At 32.2% G+C, this 20,160-nt stretch overlaps 1 protein-coding gene across 6 annotated transcripts in view; it reads right to left on the bottom strand.

Moving 5' to 3' along the window:
* LOC121128356 (TBC1 domain family member 2B) overlaps positions 1-20,160 on the bottom strand; it is a 263,354-nt gene that overhangs the window by 91,064 nt on the left and 152,130 nt on the right. For all 6 annotated transcript variants that reach the window (XM_071892911.1, XM_071892913.1, XM_071892912.1 and 3 more), the window contains one exon: positions 7,593-7,769. In XM_071892911.1, coding sequence (XP_071749012.1) covers positions 7,593-7,769 — 177 coding nt within the window. The remainder of the gene's footprint in view (positions 1-7,592; positions 7,770-20,160) is intronic.

Raw genomic sequence — 20,160 nt, 5'->3', positions numbered from 1 at the left:
TACCAACATTTACAACGCAGGACTTTTCTATTCTTTTCGATAATTAATCTTGTCAATTCAATTAAAAGGGTCAATTCCTGGAGGCAGGCAGTATAGTTACGAGTGCGCTCTTAAAAGTTTCCGACCGCACAAAGATCCCAGGGATGATCCCATCTCTGTAACACGTTCAAATAGTACTCGGCGTTTTTCTCTCTAAAATAATTGTTCACAAGACACTTTTTTGTTCTTGGTTCAATTACTCCTACATACTTTTGTTTGATTCCTTTATAAGGATACACTTTCAAGAAATAAATTATTTAATTACAACTGATAAATGTCAACTATATCCATCAAGAATGTTTTTTCTTATTTCTAATTCTGATTCGTCAAATATTATGAATATGCGCTATTTTCATCTTTTGTGCAGTTCATTGTTATCACGTCTTTTGACTAAGATTCATCTAATGTAATTTAATACAAGTCAACGTTTCGGACAGGTTACTTATTTTTCTTTGTGATAATCCAGAAGCATATACTATTAATTAAAACCTTAGTCTTATAAACATAATTTATATACATCATTTTTGTTAAATTTTTTATTTCAATCATCTTGTCGACTCTTTCTTTTTAGTGTCTTTAAATGACACTAACTTTTATTTAAGAGTACTGCCTTTTTCACGTTAAGGTCGGAAACTTTTCGAGGAGGGGTTGAAATAATAATAATATTCGTGAATCCACTGTGTACTTATATGGAACTTTATCAGCACATGGCTCCAAGATTACAATCCCATTATAAAAATTAGGAAATAATACCTTCAAAAATTAAATAGGATCACTGAACTTGTTTCTTTCAACTAGAGAGATGGTACACCCATCTGGGGGCCTTTTTATAATCACTTTGCTTGCAGGGTTAAAATTTGGTGCACAGGTGAGGAAAATAAGGTCATTTCAAAATAAAAGACCGCTAGACTATAGACTGGGACTATAGTTATTAAGTATGATTGCACATAATAAAAAGATTATTGTAATTTGTTGCCTCTGATCAAGTCGTTACTTTAATCGTATCATGCAATATTTCATTCGAAAAGAAACAGAAAAAGGCCCAAAATCCTCTCGTAGTTAGCCAAATCAGTCAATCATACCAACTACTAAATATATCTAATACACTCCCAGCCTTTCACCCTCATATGATGTATTCACCATTTTTAAAATGAATTACATATACTCGTATACATTTGTTAATATTAAAATCTGCATATTATTGTGTTCGACACTCTAATATTACTAGTAATATTCTATTAAAAGCGTAGCTATAAATGTTTATTTCTATAGATAGCCAAAATTTCTTCATATAAATGATAAAATAACCAACAAGAAATTGTATTCCTGTTTTTTTGGAAACTGAGTATATAACTTATTACTTTTGTTTCATTAGCCAAAAGAATACATTATTAAATAGCCATGACGTATCAAGCGAGTGGAAGGAATCGACAGCTGACAACAAAATACCTAGGGGATTTTTGTTTTACCTAAGTAACGCCGTATGAAATCCTATGGGTCAATATAAAATTATCAACCCAAAAATAACGAACAACTACTTCCCTTTTGTAATTTGTATTAATACCTAAAATTTCTTCTTTATTATCGTATCAGACTTAAAAAAAAAATAAAACAGAAATATGACGAATTAATTATTGTGCAGGCAGGTATTGATTGATGCGTGGACAAGAGGTTGGGAACCAAAGTTCCTAATGTATATAGTTTAAGATTTGAAGAAGACTAAATAACACCTTTTTATCATAAAGTAGCTTTTTTTTTATCTTAAGGATGCTCCTAATTGCTTTCGACAAATAAATGTAGATTCATTTTGCTTGTTTTTTTGTTGTTTTTTTTTGCTTTGCGCATTGAATATACATATGTACATACGTTTTTAGTATGTACAGAAACAGAGATAGTCCGTGAAGAATTTTTCAATGCCTCTTTAATATTGTATATCTGAGGATATGTATGTATGAATTAGTGTTGCTGTTCGGTCTGACAATGCAAGACCGGTGTGATACCAAAATGATTTTTAGTGGACATAATTAATTCTCTCCGTTAAAGAAGTACGTTTTGCATCGGTTCCAAATAAAAATTCGGTATGGATCTGTTTGACAAATTAATAGGTCTGGATTTGTCTGATTTAAAATTCGGTCTAGACCGATATTATTGACAAATTTTGATGACGTCATGTGTGTTTCAAATATTATATTTTTAACTAAAAGTTATCACATGGAGAAACAATATATGTGATAAGATTTGTTATATTTTTGATCTCAATTTATTTGGGCAATAAAAAATATACAAAAAAAGTACAACAGTAAATGCATACAGGCTAATGATACTTTTGGCTTGACGAGTGCCTCAATGTAAAATGTCATTAACACCCTCCCCACTTCACAAATTCCCCTCTCCAAATACTTCAAAATGAACATCGAGCACATGGGTCGTTTAAGACTACAATAGGTACAATATGCAGGTTAAAACCCCCTAATAACACTTTACAAAACCTTTAACCCCTTCCAAATACTTCAAAATGAACCCCAAGGGTTTATTAAGGCTACAACAAAGACACTAAGTAGTTATACAATTATGTGGTCTCAAAATTTTGTTTAAGCAATATTCCAAGGGGGGGATATATGCTTTGTGAAGTGTCGGCGAGGGTTTTTAACCTAACTGGTGTAGCTTTAATCCATATCTGAGCCCGAGGTTTATTTTAGAGCATTTGGAAAGTGCCTATATGCTTCGTGAAGCGGTGGCGTTAGATTTTAAGCTACTTTGTGTCTTTCACGTAGCTCAATTAATCCATGGGCAAGGGGTTTACTTTGAAGTATTTGGAGAGGCCTATAGGCATTGTGAAGCGGCTTTAAATCTGCTTGATGACCCTGCCTTTGTATTACACATGTTCCATAATTGTTACAATTTCCCGCTGGCAATTTAAGAGGAACCGAAAAAATGATCAAAGACCGAACCGAACAAAAAAAAGAATTTAGTCTTGGACCAAGTCTCAACACCAAGTATCTATGTAGTACACACACTTTCTTGAAAAGAAAAAGTATCAATTACTATTATTGGTTTTTTTGTTTTTTTTGCCTAACTTTAATTCTTTTTTTTCTTCTTCTTCAGCTGGATTCTAACATTTTGTGCTGAGTAATGTTTGTTTCTTATCCAAGGATAAGTAACTAAAGTAAGGTAGGTGTGTGATTCACCAATTAGTTGGTTACTTTTAGAAAATATATGTGGCTCTTTATTTTGTTAAGAGGGGGAGTAATGGACACTAATGCATCTGGTATTAACATGTAATTGCATTATGATGTTGTTTCTCATTCATCTGTATTTTTTTAAATTATTGACTTAATCCTGCATATATTGGATACACTGTAGAAGGTCACGCCCTACTTTCTATCTCAAAATTGGAGACAGCGAATAGTTAGAATGCAATCCTTGCAACCTTTTAATGATAATAAGGAAATAACTTCGCAACACGAAGAATATCCAGTGTGATTAACCAAAATCTGAATAAAAGAAAAACGTTTAAAACGGAGAGGTTTTAGTAGAGCTACAAATTTGAAATTTCTAGAGAGATTTTATTATTTTATGAAAGAAATTTGCGAGTAACTTTTTTTATATTTTGTTTTGATTCAAATCATGGAACAAACAAAAAGAAACAACATCCTGAATTGGCTCCGCACGGGAATTTAGCCTAGAAACATTGCCAACCAGTTGGCACTCCCACCACTGGGTATGCAGTTATACACAGATTTGAGGCATCTGGGTCAACTTGAAGGTATAAATTTCCAAGTTTGGCTAAAGTAAAATTTATGTGATTTTTGGCCACCATCCTTGTGGATCCCAGCATCGCCAAATATTAATCCATTGTATTACAGAATATAGAGATTTCTGGAGCTGGCGAACCTCCCAGTGGAATGGATTACTTGAAGGCTTCCATCATTGCAGCCTGGGACAAAATGGATGGGGTCTTAATCAGTTTGGAGGCTTTTGTGGCAGCTAATGGGAATTATATTGAATAAATTATAGCCTAACTATATTAAGATTTCAAGTTTTTTATATCCTATTTTTCTTACGATATATGATCAAATATTGTTGTACTAACATTTGTTCAGATTTCGGTTAGACAGACAGTATATATGAAGTACATAGACGGAGAGGAATTTGGACTTAATATATCGCAATTGTTCGACAATTTTGTCCTCGGGGTAGTTGGCCCAAACCCTGGAGAAGGTGAAGCTCAGGGCATCCACATTTCGGTGTTGGGTTGCATTTGTGATGGCACCCCCATAAAAAGTAATCAAGGGAATTCAAATCGGAGTATGACGGGGGCTATATGTCCTTGGGCCCGTAATGAGCATAATTTTTGTCGCAGAACTCAACTTTAGTGAGCTCTGCATGCCCCTTTGCCAATGTTTTTGGGTTATTGGATATTGCATACGGACATTAGATTGCTCCCGACGAAGGCAGCGATGTCCTTTAGGGCTTTATGTGCGTCAAACAAATTGGATACATTACTTTATTACTATTTTATGCCTCCATTTCATTCATTTTGTGGCCGATTTAAAAATAAGTAAACTGCATCAAAACAAAGCTATTTATGACGCAAACTTATGATTAAAAAAAATATCAAACAATCATACTCAAAATTGCATTAAAATGCGATTAAATCAACCTGAAAATTTTCCTTCCAAACTCTCTATGTCTGTATAAAGAGTTTCATTATTAAAGCAGCAAGTTTTATTTATCCTTCCAATTGAAGAATGGGCTGAGTAAGTATTAGAATACGAGGGCCAATAAATTGATAAATGGATACCTTAAAAAAAGTTGTTTATCATAAATAAAACTACTAATGCATTATGATATTTAAAACATTTTATTCAAAAGAATACTATTAATTAAAATGGGTAGAAAGAATTGGTTTATAGAAATCCTTTAATGAGAAAGAGATGTATTAATTACATTGAAAAACAAATCAAATATAATTTTAATCAGTTGTGAGTTTTAGTGGTTTTATGCATATGAGCAAGTCTTTCATTTGATGGATGGATCTTTACTAGTAGGGTGATTCTGTGCAAGATCGAACACTTTTCTTGGTTCGATACAAGGAATTGTTTATGGACCGGTTTGAAACGTTATTTCGTTTCAGAAAACACGATCTCAGCCCCGTAGACCAAAAAGTAATCGTGTTTCATTAGTGATAGGAAGATTTAAAAAAAATAAAAATCCCAACGCCGATTCCAATGCAATTCCTTTAAAAGTTACCAATTTTATAATATTTAGATATTTGTTGGTGTTTGTAATTTTGAAAAAAACAAAAATTAAAAATATCTCAGAAAGAAATTTCAAAATTAGTTTGATGTTTACAATTGTTTTTCAAAAATCCAACATTACTCATAAACAAATAAAAAAAATTTGATAATTTTTTTTTACAAAACTCATCCTCAAAAAATTTACAAAATCTACATTTATTTCCAAAAAAATTTTTTTATTTTTTATTTTTTTTTAAATAATGGCTGCTTTCAAAGAAGTTTTTTGAAAATTAAATTTCTTATAAAGAAAAAAATCAAATATTCAATTTTTTGGAGAATAATTTCAAAATACATAATTATTCACAGAAAATGAAATTTTTTGAAAAAAATTGAAAAATTTAATTTTTGGAAAAAAAAATTCAAATATACACAATGATATTTTCATTTTTTTCAAAAATCCACAAGTATTAATATTTTTTTTTTTAAATTAAACAAACCCATGGCTATTCTGTAAAAATTTATTAAATCCACAACTGTTCACAAAAAAAAAAAAATTTTGATTTTTTTTTCAAAAATCCCGGCTGTATTCAAAAAATTTAATTTCTACAATGAAAAAAAAATCAAATATTAATTTTTGGAGAAAAATTACAAAAATACATCATTATTGACTGAAAATTAAATTTTTTTGGAAAAAAATGAAAAATTGAACTCATAGAAAAATAAATTCAATTTCAAGTATTAAATTTTCTAGTAAAAAGTAAAAATTCCTTAATTTGTGGGTGGGTTTTTTTGTTTGTTTTTCTTCCATAGCTTAGAATTTAATAAAAAGTAAGTAATAAATATGAATTGGAATCGTAAATTGAAAAATAATTTCCCGATTCTGATTCCAGAAAAACACCCAATTGTCCGATTCCGAATAATCGTTCCATCACTAGTCTCAATCTCCGGACCAATTATCATTTAGGAGTTAAATATATATGCTTGTAGCAACACATTTAAATTCATATGACGTTATTGCAGGTCGACTTTCACAATTTTGAAACGTACATAGATGAGACGAGATCAACAATTCATCAATATAACTCCTCTCTGGATCAAATTTTAAATAAAACCCATCCAGATCGATTTTTTTCTTTGTGACTGATCTAGAACAAATTTTTCTTTGAGACCGGTCCGACCCTAAACTCCTTTAAAGGACCTCTACTGCTGCTGTTATGAGCTCGCATTTTCGGTGGACGTACCTCTTGCGATACATGTCCTTCAAGGCATTCCTTATCGTCCCGTCACCAACATTGTACTTTTTTGTAAGCTTGCACATCGAGGTTTGAGGATTTGGGGCAATACTATCTTACAGGGCACTCATAAACTCCTCTAATCGCTTTATATTTGACCCTTACTCCCAGGATTTCCGTTAAGGTTGTCATCAGTCTTAAACACCTTTCTCATCCTCAAAACAGTGGAACAGTTCACGGAGAAAATCAAGCACTCTTCGTTCCTTCAACGATATCACGAAAATGTCTATGTTTACAAAAATTGTATGACTTGAAAAGGAAGGTCTCAAGACTGCTCTTTCCAAAAAAAAAAGTATGTTTCATTGGTCTAAGTTAATTTGTTTGGAACTTTTTTACGTTTTAATGCATGCACTCGACGCACCTAGTAGAAAAACAAAGTACTCGCGTGGTCAACTATATTTGAACAAATATTGATCCTGTGTTCGTCTCAATGCTATATTTAAAGCATTGAGAATGAGTTAAGACGATTACTAGTGAAATGTGGGTTGAAAAGTTTGATATATTAAAAGTCGTCTACAGTCAAAATATGCTGAGAAAAAAAAAAAAAAACAAACCCTCATTCATACAAGACATAAATCTCAATTAAAATAATAAGCTCTGGATTTTTTTTCCTTCATTTTTGGTATTACTGTCATTAATGTAATTAAATTAAAAATCTAATGCATTTTTATTTGATATACAAACATTATATATAATATACTGAATCTACATCTAATTATATTATTAATTAAACCATTCCATGCAAAACAAAAAGCAACATGAAAGGACTAATGAGCAATCTCTACTTGTACCAGATATCATTAGAGGAACAACTAGACCTTTATACGATATATGTATACTAACATGATATATTCACTACACTTGCCCGAGTGACAGGGGGAAAGAGGTCAATGCATGTTGTTGTGTAAAAATAAAGAAACTGAAAAATAGTACATGGTACATAGACAATTATTTTTTGGAAGAAAAAAAATCCTTAAACCAAACCTCTCCCCTGCCCCCCCCCAATATAATATTGTCCTACCTTATTCTCCTCAAAGAGAAACGAGTCCCAAATGTGTAGATACGTATTCACAGGCATATTATCCACAAAGATACAAAGGAACCAATTTAGAGTAAAAAGAGATGAATCCATTCCCGTTGCGTTAAAATGCTCAGCGAGTCGAGGAATCTTTTCAGTAAGGAGCTCCTTCAATACTTCCTATAGTAGGAAAAAAATAAAAATTTTATTTGTTAAAAAAAAAAAGTTCAAATTTAATAATGTATATATATTTTACATATATACCAATCACAGATAAATAATAAATATACACGTATATTATGTATGGAAGGTTAAAAGTCTTATTTAAGCAAAAATAGTTGTATATATAGACATAAATTTTCGATGTAAAGCCAATTTAAAGAAATTTGCTGAATATACATTTGGTTATGAGAGAAAAAAAAGACAATATAATAAATTAGCCCCTATTTTGAGAGGGCTAAAAAGGTTGGAAGTAAATCAGGAATAAAAAATCGGAATCTATTAGTTAATATAGTTTTTGAAATGACTTTACGTCATTTTATTCAGACTTAGAGCTTACAAAGGATGTCAAGTATAAAAAAAAGCTTGCTTATTTCCATACTAATCATAGTTTTTAGTACTATTTAGGTAGTATCTATTCAATGAAATAGATTTGTGAAACATATTCATGTCTTTTGTGGGTGTTTTTTTCAATTAAACAAAGAGGACGCTCACAAACCACGTGACCACAAGTAGTGTTTTGTCGGTAATTATTTATTCGGACCAGTCCAGTCTTTGGGGCCGGTCCTTCACACCGTCAGTCCTTGGGGCCAGTCCTTAAGACCGCCAGTCCTTGGGACCAGTCCTTAAGACCGCCGGTCCTTAACTGCTGGTCCTTGGATTTTTTAAAATAAAAATATCGATGATTTATCAAGCCAAATAAGATATATTATATAAGCATTAAGATTATTACACATAACTTGCAAAAAATATTATATTTTCATTATAATACAATAAACTACGAATCGTTACTTGGTTAAATCATTTATTATTATATAAAGTTATAAATAAAAGGAGGACAAACACCCTCATTGACGTCACGAGGGATCAATTTTTTCTTCTTAAAGGAAATACAAGTGGGATTGTAGTGGATGGGACCGGACGGGACCCCAGTCCTAAATAAACACCGACACAACACTAACCCCAAGTATCTACAAAAGCTTACTTATATTAACGATTGGTCCAGGACAACCGTCTAATTAATCAATTATATCTTGTTGAAGTTTTAAATTCTAAGTGTTCTCATTTTAATGGTACATTCGCTATAAGAGGGCTCCTCGGCGGCTCAGGTAATCTCCTATAAAACAAGGTTATACAATAATGCATGTACGACTGATGTTTGACTTCAACCACACTTTTAATAATGATGGCATACTAAATGAATGATTGCGTGTTTGTAAATATCTGTTTTTCTTGTCCAGCAGTCTGTACGGTACATTAAATTGAAAATTCTACCAAAGTGACGTCATAGACTATGAGTGTTTGCATGTTTTGTCAAAATCTGCCTGCCTTGCCAGAAGTCAGTACAATACATCAGATTGAAAATTCTAACAAGCCCAATTACCTGATGGTCTAACCTTGTATTTCTATTAACTTTGCTACTAAGTAGTGTTTACAAATATAGTTTTTACAATCATAATAAAAAGCATTTAAGGGTTGAATTAAAGATTAAGACAAATGGAGACAATACTATTTAGATGTATTGTTTCACTAGACAAATAATCCAACAACCCATGATTTTTTTGAAATGTTTTTTTCTTCTTCAAAATGTACCTTTTTTTAAACTATTTCTTTCATTTTGCAATTGTAGATATCAATTAAAGTGCTGAAAATACTTTTGTGAATTTAAGAATTAGAGAGAGAAAAATCCTTATTAGAAAATAATCTTAACAACATGAGTTAGGGCTTTCAAAACGTTATTATTTGCTTTTTTATAATAAAAGCATTAAATTTTTATATACTATAAAACATTTTATGAAATGATATGCAAATTTACTTTATGCAAATTTTGGAAATCAAAGTGGTACCCATCTGTTTTGATGAGGTTGCGTTTAATATATTTTAACGGTAGTATACGGCAATGCCCAAAGTTATTAGGAGTCGATGATGATTCAAATTTTGCATTAAAAATATAAAAGATAACTCCCTAACTAATCCTTTTTTCGTTTGAGCACACTCATAGGTAGTGTATCATTAGTGTTGGGGTTTTGGCATGGAAATCCTGCACCAGGCTGAGACCGTAATATTTTTTGTTGAACCAAACTAATGGTCCAACGAAAATGCTCGGTCTGGATCGGTTTCATAGAAAAATCGGTCCAGCGGAAACATTTGGTCTAGAACGGTCTAAAGAAAAAGTTCGGTTTACCTTGGTCCCAAAAACAAAATTGTCGAGTCCTATTTTATCGATAAATTGTTTATAACATATGAACTTTCAACTACAATGTCGTCAAAACAAGTTTAAACAGAGATACCTATGATGAATTTTCTATGTAATATGTAATTCTGAATTCGAGCGTCTCTAGAGATGGATGATCAAGTTAGAAGTATCTTCCTTCGAGTCCCTCTAATATAGAAGTATCAACACTTGTAGCTTCTCACTCCATACTTAGACATTATTTCCTTGAGAATAAAAAATAATATTAACATCTTGATTTTTAATATGATTTGATAATGCAGGGAGTAATTTAGGTCGCTGATAAACCTCATTTTTAAAATTTTTTTTTATAAAGTACTTCCATGTTTATCTTCTTTAATATGAGTTGAACTAAACGCTGCGATATTTACTTCATTTTATATAGTGCTCTTTGTAGATTATACTCCCTTCTTTTCTAAATACTGTATGGGTATTTGATATTCTTCATGCACACGGTAACTTGTTTCCATTTAACGGGTAGAAACTCGAAACTAACACAATTGTACTATATTGATTCGAGAGATTCTTTTTGAAGAATTAACAAATGTCTGTAATTGTATAGATAGACATGTATCTCAAACACCTTCTGCTTTTTAAATCGGACAAGGAATGTCATTCAGTGATATTCAATGCGTAGGACGTCAACACTTCTTTTCAGGGGTCACACTCCAACAGAGGTGGCCAGGATGGCGGGAATAGCTCGGAAGACCATCTACAGTGTTAAGAAGAGGCTTGACCACAAAGAGACCAGAGAGAGGGAGGAAGGCTCCGGAAAAAGCCCATCAATAATGTGAATACCCTCAAGGACGGATCTGATCTGGTTGCCAGAGGGTTAAAGGCTCACAAATGACATTTACATTGACGTTTTCAATGCCAACCGGCTCCCCTGAGTCCAAGAAAATTTCCCTGATAGCAAAATTGTCTTTGAGGAAGAGGGGCCCCCGCCACACAGCGAACATTAGTCAAACCTTCCTAACTAACAACATCGCTTTCTCGAAAAAGAGAATGTGGCCGCCATACAGTCCAGATGTTAATCCCCTCGACTTCACCTTCTAGCCGCACATCAAAAGAATCTGTCAACCAAATGATTAAGGCATAAAAACCTCTGTCGACGAGGAGTGGGCTGCAATGGACCCAAACTTGATTCGCAACACTTGCAACAATTTTTTGCAAGAGTCTTCTCACCGTCTGTCAGATCAATGACAGCCGAATAGAATAAATGAATTTGCCATTGGCTATATATCAGAAAAAGATTAATAAAGATTTTTGTTTGATGTATAATTAAAGAATCGGAGGTGTGTAAGTTTCAAGTTTCCATCAGTTATTCACATATACATTACCTTTTACTCTTTCGATGGCTCTTAAGTTGAATCAATGCTACTTTTTGAATACTATTTCACAAAAATTAGCAGAGCTTTTTTTCACAAAAGAAGAGATATTTAGTTCAAATTGTATATCATGGTCACATAACGAAATGACCTAATTCCCTAAATGAAATATCATGTTAGATTAAAGGAAGCAAGAGTTGATTGATTATTAATACCCTGGAGTTACACATTGTTTTATTAATAGAGTAGAAAATAAAAAAAGCTATAAAGTCCCGTTTTTGTAGCTACCAATTAAGTCTAATGGAGAGAACACTATTTAGATGCATTGTTTCACGGGTCAAAAGTCATAAATCTATTATTGTTGATTTTTTGCAAAATAATGTAAAAAAACGATAGATACCGATAAAATGTTTTGCTAGACATTATAGGCAGTGACCATAATGAAATTGGTCGTGATACCCCAGGAGCGTCCGCAGGATTATATATCCTACGTAGTATTAAAATAATTCATTTGTGTTTGATGTACGTCCCGCTAAGAAAAACAATGACAAAAACGCATTTATTTCAAAAACTGAGACAGATACAGACTTTAAACATAAAATAAAAGTTGTTCAGAATTTAAGTTACGTGCGTGCGGTTATGTTTAATTATGATCAACCCAGATTCCTGGGCTCGGGAGGGCAAGTTTTTTCTTCTTCTAATAAGTTACATAAAAATCCACGTGTTTCAATGTTTTTTTAAGGTATGGGTTGTCAATTGAAAATTACACCAAAAAAATTAAAAGTCCAAAATATTGTACTAATAGAAAAAGGGAGAACGTATATTAAAAAGGAAATCAGGAGGAGGACGAGCGAGTTAATCTTAGTATGTATCTTGAATCTTCATTATGGTTGAAGAAGGAACATGGGAAGTTAGAAATGGAAATGACAGTAAATTAATCACATGGTCAAACATTTGAAAAAATTGACTTATATTTACTAAAATAGTAATCTCATATGGTCAAATATATGAAGCATTTTCAACATGTCCAAAGGGGTAAAGATTTGATAAATTTAAATAATTTTAAATGGTAAATTTTTTGGAAAAAAAATTTCAAAAATCCACAGGTGTTCACAGAAAATTAATTTTTTCAGACAAAATCCACTGCTGTTCACAAAAAAATAAGTTTTTTAAAACAAATTTCAAATATTAAATTTTGGAAATTGTTTTCAAATATTTAATTTTTGTAAAGCAAATTTCAAATATTTAATTTTTGCAAAAAAAAAATCCATACTTTCGACACATAAATTTTTTATTATTATTATTTTTTAAATCAAAATAAATTTTATTGTAATATGCAAAAATTCCTTAATTGTAGGAAAGGGGCTACTACTTTATAAATTAAAGTCATTTCTCAACATAATTTATGCACAAATTGCGCTTCAATTAAATACAAACATGAAATAACATGCATTATTATTGAGAATAAATGTTTCTCCAATAAGTGTAGGTACAACATCCTTTTTAATATATAGTGCCTCATATTATAAAGACATCAACTACAGAAATACCTGCGCGTTATTTCCCTACATACAAGTCAATCATGTACTTAAGTATAAGTAAATATATAACCAGTTATGTACTTATTGAGAGAGTCATTAACTTTTAATGGCTTCTACCCATTCTTTTTCAATCAATGAATGAATGGGGACCAATATATGGGGTAGCTAGAAAAATTATAGGGAATATTTTCGGGCACTGTCCGGAAGGGAGACATAATGAAAAAAAATATATAGCTAAATAGGTACTAGTAAAAACTACCCTCCGGAATATTGCCAGTGGAAGATTGTCCTTAAGAAAATTGCGGTTAGGAAAATTGCCCGTATTTTGTTGGAACTTCATGATGAATAATAACACATTATATATTCGTTTAATATAATTCATGACAAATATCTAAAGATATTTGTTTGTTCCATACCCCAAGGGAGTACCTTCAAGTGTGAGTAATATTATTGCAATACAATTTCGTAGCATTTTTTAAAATTCAATCCGATCTTCTAAGAAATGAATCAAGAGGATTGGAAGGAGGGAGGGAAGAATAAATATCTTAGAGCCCCTTAAAATATGATTGAATACCCTCCACCCTCGGATTGTCCCGGGGTTTGAGTCGAAATGATAAAAACTAACTCTAATTCAACCAACACATCCAAGGAACCCCTCTAAAACCAAAACATAGTTCCAAGGCTTAGGGTTGCGTGGAGTACTTGGGGGATCCTCGGATCCTTCAAAATAACCACCAAAGCATCACATACATACAAACAACCCCCTAATACTAAGGTTGGAGAGTATTCAATCATATTTTAAGAGGCCTTAGACTATTTAGTCCCCCCCCTCCTATATTGCAATAATATTTTTTCGCTGGCAATTTTCTCCAAGGCAATCTTCCACTCCAGGGGCACACGCAGGAGCTAGATATAGTCTTTAAACGTATCAAGCATTGGTTGTGAGTTATCTTTTCTTGATTCCATAAAAATCCCACTTTTCCTGAATTACTCATGCTAAGTTTTGGGTCCCCTCTATGCACACATAAAATCACATAAGAATAATCGCTCAACATCTCCTTGACCCAGCCCGAAAACATATCCAAACCACTGGCAAAAGATAAGAAAAAGAGTACACATTTCTTAAACCAATTTGCATTATAAACTACGCAATTTTAAAACCTTCCCCTTTTGCTGTCGAATAGGCAAAAATTTAGAGATTAATTGGATTTCAACCCTTTTTTTAGCATCTCAAAGTTTTTCGAATATATGTTTTTATATGAATGTATGAAACAAAAAAAAAAGAAATTAAGTTAAAGATTTAATCTGATTAGTTAAGGCAAATAAAGTATTCTTATACGAAACAATTTCCTTATTTCTCTTAAGAAAATAACTAGAAAAAGTAAAACTAACTAACTCAGAAAGTAATTATGAAAAAAATACAATCAAGTCATAAATGTATGCTTGGTGTATACCTACATAAATATGCTACTTTAAAGGGGACCAGAGGGGACAAACATCATGTATTTATTATATACATTAAACATTATCTACAATACTACAATCTTTCATTTTAATTGTATGTTCTATCTATGAAAGAAAAGAAAAATAATGCAGATAAGAAATGAAATTGAAATAAATTTGGAATAACATTAATTTATGCCATTAAATTTCGCATAAATAAATATTTCTATATATTTAAGAAAAATATAGTTGTTACTCATCCGTCCTCTGTCAAATAATAGAATTAGGCGAGGAGCGAGAAAGAAGTTGTGAAGAATAGTCTTAAAATCTATATTAATAAATCAGAGTTTATCTGTATGTATGGAAGTGTGTTGGAATGAAAAACAGTCATATTTAGTCTTAGAGGAAGTTACATTAATGATATTCCGGAGGCGTTTTGCATCTAGCATCGAGGGTCTGCAGCTAAAGCTTAGACAGATTGCGCTTTAGAGACTGAAATATGTACTTCCTGTATCATCAGTACAGATGAGATATGTGTTAGAGCGCGAGGAAAGGGCGGGAGCAAGACATATTGTATTACTCAAGTTTAATGGAAATACAAGGTTATAGCATCATAACGCGTGTACGACTGCTGTTTTACTTGCACCACGCTTTTCATATTGACGTCATAGTGTATGAGTGGTTGCATGTTTTGTCTAAATTTGGCTTTTCCTGCCCAGCAGTCGGTATGATACATTAAATTGCCAATTTTAGCAATAGCCACGTCATAAACTATGAGTGGTTGCATGTTTTGTCAAAATCTGTCTGTCTTGTCCAGTAGTCGGTGCAATACATCAGATTGAAAATTCTAGCTAGCCCCATTACATTACATGTTGATCTAACCATGTATTTCTATTAACCTTAGTACTATTGAATTAAACCATTGTTATTATCAGCTGCCTCCTATATGCTTTGAAAATATTTAAATTCATATCAATTTATTTGAAAAACAATTTACACCAAGGATAGACGAGAATTCTTCTTTTAGAGGGATACGCTAACACATACACAACTTATTAAATAATGTACAAAAAGAAAAAAGAACACACGCATCAATCGGGTTTTTTTTTTCCTATTCGCTATATTTTTTTTTTTTTTACACACCTTAACTCATCAGTTGAGTATTTGTATAGAAAAATTAACCTTTAAAATTAGAAAAGGAAAAACGATTATTGCGTATGCTCTTTCGCTATGTTAACTTATCTTTCTCTCTCTGAAAAATAAATATATATCAATTGAAACTTAGTTATAATATTTCCCAGCAATAATACTATTTTAAATGTAGAAGGTTCGCTTCTTTTTAGCAATAATTGATTTTCCCACCCAAAACCCTATAACAAGCAGTTGATATTAACAATTGTCATAATTCAGTTTTACTATGGTTAACAGAAATACAAGGTTATACTAAAACGCGTGCATGACTAATGTTTGACTTCCATCACGCTTTTAATATTGACGTCATAGTATATGAGTGGTTGCGTGATATGTCAGAATCTCTTTTTTCTTACCAAATAGTCGGTATGATACATTAAACAGAAAATTCTAGCAATAATGCCTCATAGACTCATATGAGTACTTGCGTGTGTTTTGTCAAAATCTGCCTGTCTTGCCCAGCAGTCGGTACAATACATCAGATTGAAAATTCTAGCCTGCCCGATTACATGATGGTCTCCCATAATCGTGAATAACCTTGAGTTGTACCATGTGCCTCGCTCCCCCTTCTACTCGCGCTCCTTTTTTCATTCTAAACATCTCAACTCTACTCATCAGTCATTTTATTATTTTTTTGTTCGGATTCAAAAAATTTCGTGTCCACCAAGATACTTAAGAAAAAATTCCCTAAGTATCTTGGTGACATCAAGAGGAAGAGAGCTTTGTTGACTGACAAATTAGTTAGCGTGTAAAAAGTGTTTGGTAGTATCAGGGGCATCCAAATGGGGTGGACTGGCAAGGCTGTAGTCCCCTAAATCCATGAATATTTGTCTTTATCACCCCAAAGTTATTAATTATACAAAAATTTAAGTTTCATACCCATGAGAGTAATGAGAATAAACGAGTTAATAAGCGAGTAACGAGTATAGTTCGTAATTCTTCAATTTCTTTTTTAATAAACTCGAAAATACTTGAGGAGCAAAATTCAGCTCGCAGCACATTACTACTATAAACTGTGTTTTTCTGAATGTCCCATTCCAACTTATAATACCTCCCCCCTAAAAATTATTGAGTACCCTACATACAAGGACCCTTCTCTTCAACTAATGTTTTTTAATTAGTAATTGAATTCTACAATATATGGAAGTCTATCGACGTCATTTTGTTTTCCTTTTTTGCCCCCACCTGAGTCACAATCCTTTTTCTTATTTTTACTTTATACACTTACAGTTCTTAGTGCTTAATTTGTATTTAGATACTTTTTTCTTTGGTAATTCTTAAGAGATAAGCACACGGGCTGAATATTCCTGCGCTTCACGCGTATATATAGTTGTTGTTTTTTTAAATTCACCTCATTTTCAGAGAGTACCAACCTTCAAAAGACAGCTATCTAAATTTAATGACAACTTGTTCTTTCGTTTGTGAGTTATTGTGCTTAGTGTAATGCTACTTTTTTTATGCCCACAAAACTGGATCATAAAGTATTTCGTGTTTTCATCTGAGAATACTTCTTATTGACATGAAAAAATACCGTTCAATCTAACCCTATATGGACCAGTGTCTTTTCAGAAGTACGCCAAGAAAATCGTTCATACAACTCATATTGACGGTACTAATATTCAGAATATAATTTGATATAAAAATCTAGCTTGAAGCACAACTTTGAACAAAAACTCAAAAAACCATTCACATTTCTAAGTTCAACTAAAACGACAAATAAAAAAAACACAGGGCTATATAGGACTATGTCATGGCATGAAAAGTACTATGGGGACTCTACTCTATAAAGAAAATTGTAATCATAATTACAATTTATATTAAACGATATCTGTCTGTGCCAAGTAATAAGTATATTGTTCAAAAGTTTTAAAATCAACATTTAAAAGTGTTTGTAAGAAACAATAATTGCAATCAAATAATGAAAGAAAGTCTTTGCTGAAATTTGTAGTTTAGCATCTCAATAAAATGTTTAACACAATATATTTGGGCCCTATTATTGTCCATATATAATATAAGAAAAATTGACTCATTCAAAGAAAAATGCAGTCTTTATAAGAGGTATCTAGAGTTCAATGAATTAGGTATGAACAGTCATATTTTTTTATTTTTTTGACATCTGGTCTGATCCTGTTGTACATCTTACGGATGAGCCTATATCTGACGTAAAAACCATCCAATCCAATTATATTTGTACAATCACACAGAGTTTTCATTCCCCTCATGTGGAAATAAAAATAATGCGTAATTATTTCAGGTCTCTAGAATTCCATGATACGGCATAAGCATTTCTATACTGTAGATATAAATAAACCGTTACATTGGACAGAATAAGATATTTTTCTTCAATTATCTTACTTTTCTCGTCCCTAATCGATAAAAAAAAAAATATTTCGACATTACATTGGAAATTTCAGTACATATTACTTTGATTATATACAAATATCAGTGTTTATCATTGTCATCAAGTAGTATTCGATCCAGGTATCACGTCTCCTAGTCATCAAGTTTTATTGTAAATTTGTCATTCCATGTACAGTGTGCGTTAGAAAATCGTACCATTTTTTTATAGTAAGATTTAAATCAACTTCATTAAGAAGGACATGTAAATAGTATCAGCAAGGTTTTAGATCATAATGTCATTGGGCTTGCTAGAAGTTTCAATGTGATGTGCCGGACCGACTGCTGAGAACGATTGACTGATTTGGACGTATCATTTTTATATAATAATAGAAATTATATGATTAATAGTAATAGTATATACTCTTTGACGTCACTAATAAAAAGCGTGGTGGTAGTCAAACATCAGTGGAAAAAGTGTTAAGGTATAACCTTTTATTTCTATTAACCTTGAGTATCAGGGATATATTTTTATAATAAATATACTTAATATTTGGTTTAGTAAAAAGTTCTGATCTTTTCTCGCTAGATGTCTCAAGTGAGCTATATCTCACCATTAATACATTGCATCCAAAAAAGAAAAAAAAGAAGCTGAAAGTATACTTAAAGCTTAAGCGTACAGTTAAAAAAAGTGCATTTACAGTTTTGTGTTTGGTATAACCAATTGTGTGTTACAGCATTCCAAAATGGAAGTAAAAAAAGAGGACATTTGATACATTCTTCAGTATCACGACGAACAAGGTGAAAAAGCGGAGCAGTTGACAAAAAAAAATGTACTGTATATGGACCCATAAAGTATTAAATGTAACATTAAAGCGGTGGTTTCAACGATGGTAATATGGACGTCGAAAATGTGGATAAAATATTGGAAAATCGTCGAGTTGTACCAGAATGTGAGCACTTATTCTATTGCACAAGAACTGAAGATTAGGCAGAAAACCGTTTGGAACAATTTTAATCGGATAATCCTATCTTTGTCACTTTTATAGTCAAAATATAGCCAAACAACTCTCAGACTTTTTTTACGTCACCTAATATTAAAATAATATTTCGAAAAATGTCCTCCTTCTGCAACCATCATGGCCTTAAGTCTGGAACTGAAGGCCTGGCACACCTTGATGACATAATCATCGGACATATCAGCTCACTCCTTCTCGACAAATGCCTTCAGAGAACCAACATTGCGGATGAGGACTTAGAAGGACTTGCTCCCCACGTAGACCCATATTCCATAGTCCGATAGAGAGCAGTCCAGTGATGAGGGAGGCCAAACAAATGAGAACTAGAAATCGGTGAATTTTTCCTTGAATGCAACTTGATTTGCTTTGGTCTTATAGCCAGTTACTGAGTTGTTGCCAACAGTCATCACTTTCGGGATAGTTATTATCCAATTAGGGCTTCAAAACCTCTTTCATCACATCCTGGTACTCAATGGTTTACACACTGGTTAAGAAGTCTTCAGTGACAATGGTGTTGTGTCCTCCACTTCAAGAATTTCTGGAGAGGCTCTAGGCCTTGTTAATGAGCCTCCTTGCCTAACAGACAAGCTCAACTAAGCAATTCAATATGTCCACGACCTCCTTTACAGATATATAGGCGTGAAGAGGATCTGCAACCAGTTGCTTTTTTGCCTCCCTTGTGGCTGTTTGGTGACTTATCACAACCAGTAATACAGAATATGAAAGCTGATAAATTATGCATCAATTTCTTTTTTTAAAAGCCAACATCGATTGTAAGTAATAATAGCTCTACGGAACTCTAATGATTGCTGTACGATTAACTTACGGACACCGCCGTAAAAATATCAACTTTGAGACCCCAAGATGTTGTCTCCTCCTCAATCATAATGTAACTTATGACGTCAGTGAAAATACTTTATACTAGTAATAGGAAGATTAAAAAATAATCCTGATGCCGACTCCAATTCTATAATATTGATAAATAATAGGTTAAAAATACCATTTTGCTATAAGGGCCGTCACCATGGATGATTATATGTATATATATATATATTTTTTTTTTTTTTTTTGGGGGATGGCTTGGTTTTGTGAGTTTTTTTTCTTGAAAAAACTCACAAAAAATTAATATTATTTTTAAAAATTGGAAAAATTATATTTCCAATTTTTAAAAGAAATATTCGAATTTACAATATGATCATAATAATTTTCTCCAACTATTCACAAAAAATAAAGACAAATAAAGAAAACACATATTAATTC

This window comes from Lepeophtheirus salmonis, chromosome 13, assembly GCF_016086655.4.
Source record: "Lepeophtheirus salmonis chromosome 13, UVic_Lsal_1.4, whole genome shotgun sequence".
NCBI lineage: Eukaryota > Metazoa > Arthropoda > Copepoda > Siphonostomatoida > Caligidae > Lepeophtheirus > Lepeophtheirus salmonis.
The sequence above is the reverse complement of the archived record's forward strand: the minus strand, read 5'-3'. Positions and strand labels throughout refer to the sequence as shown.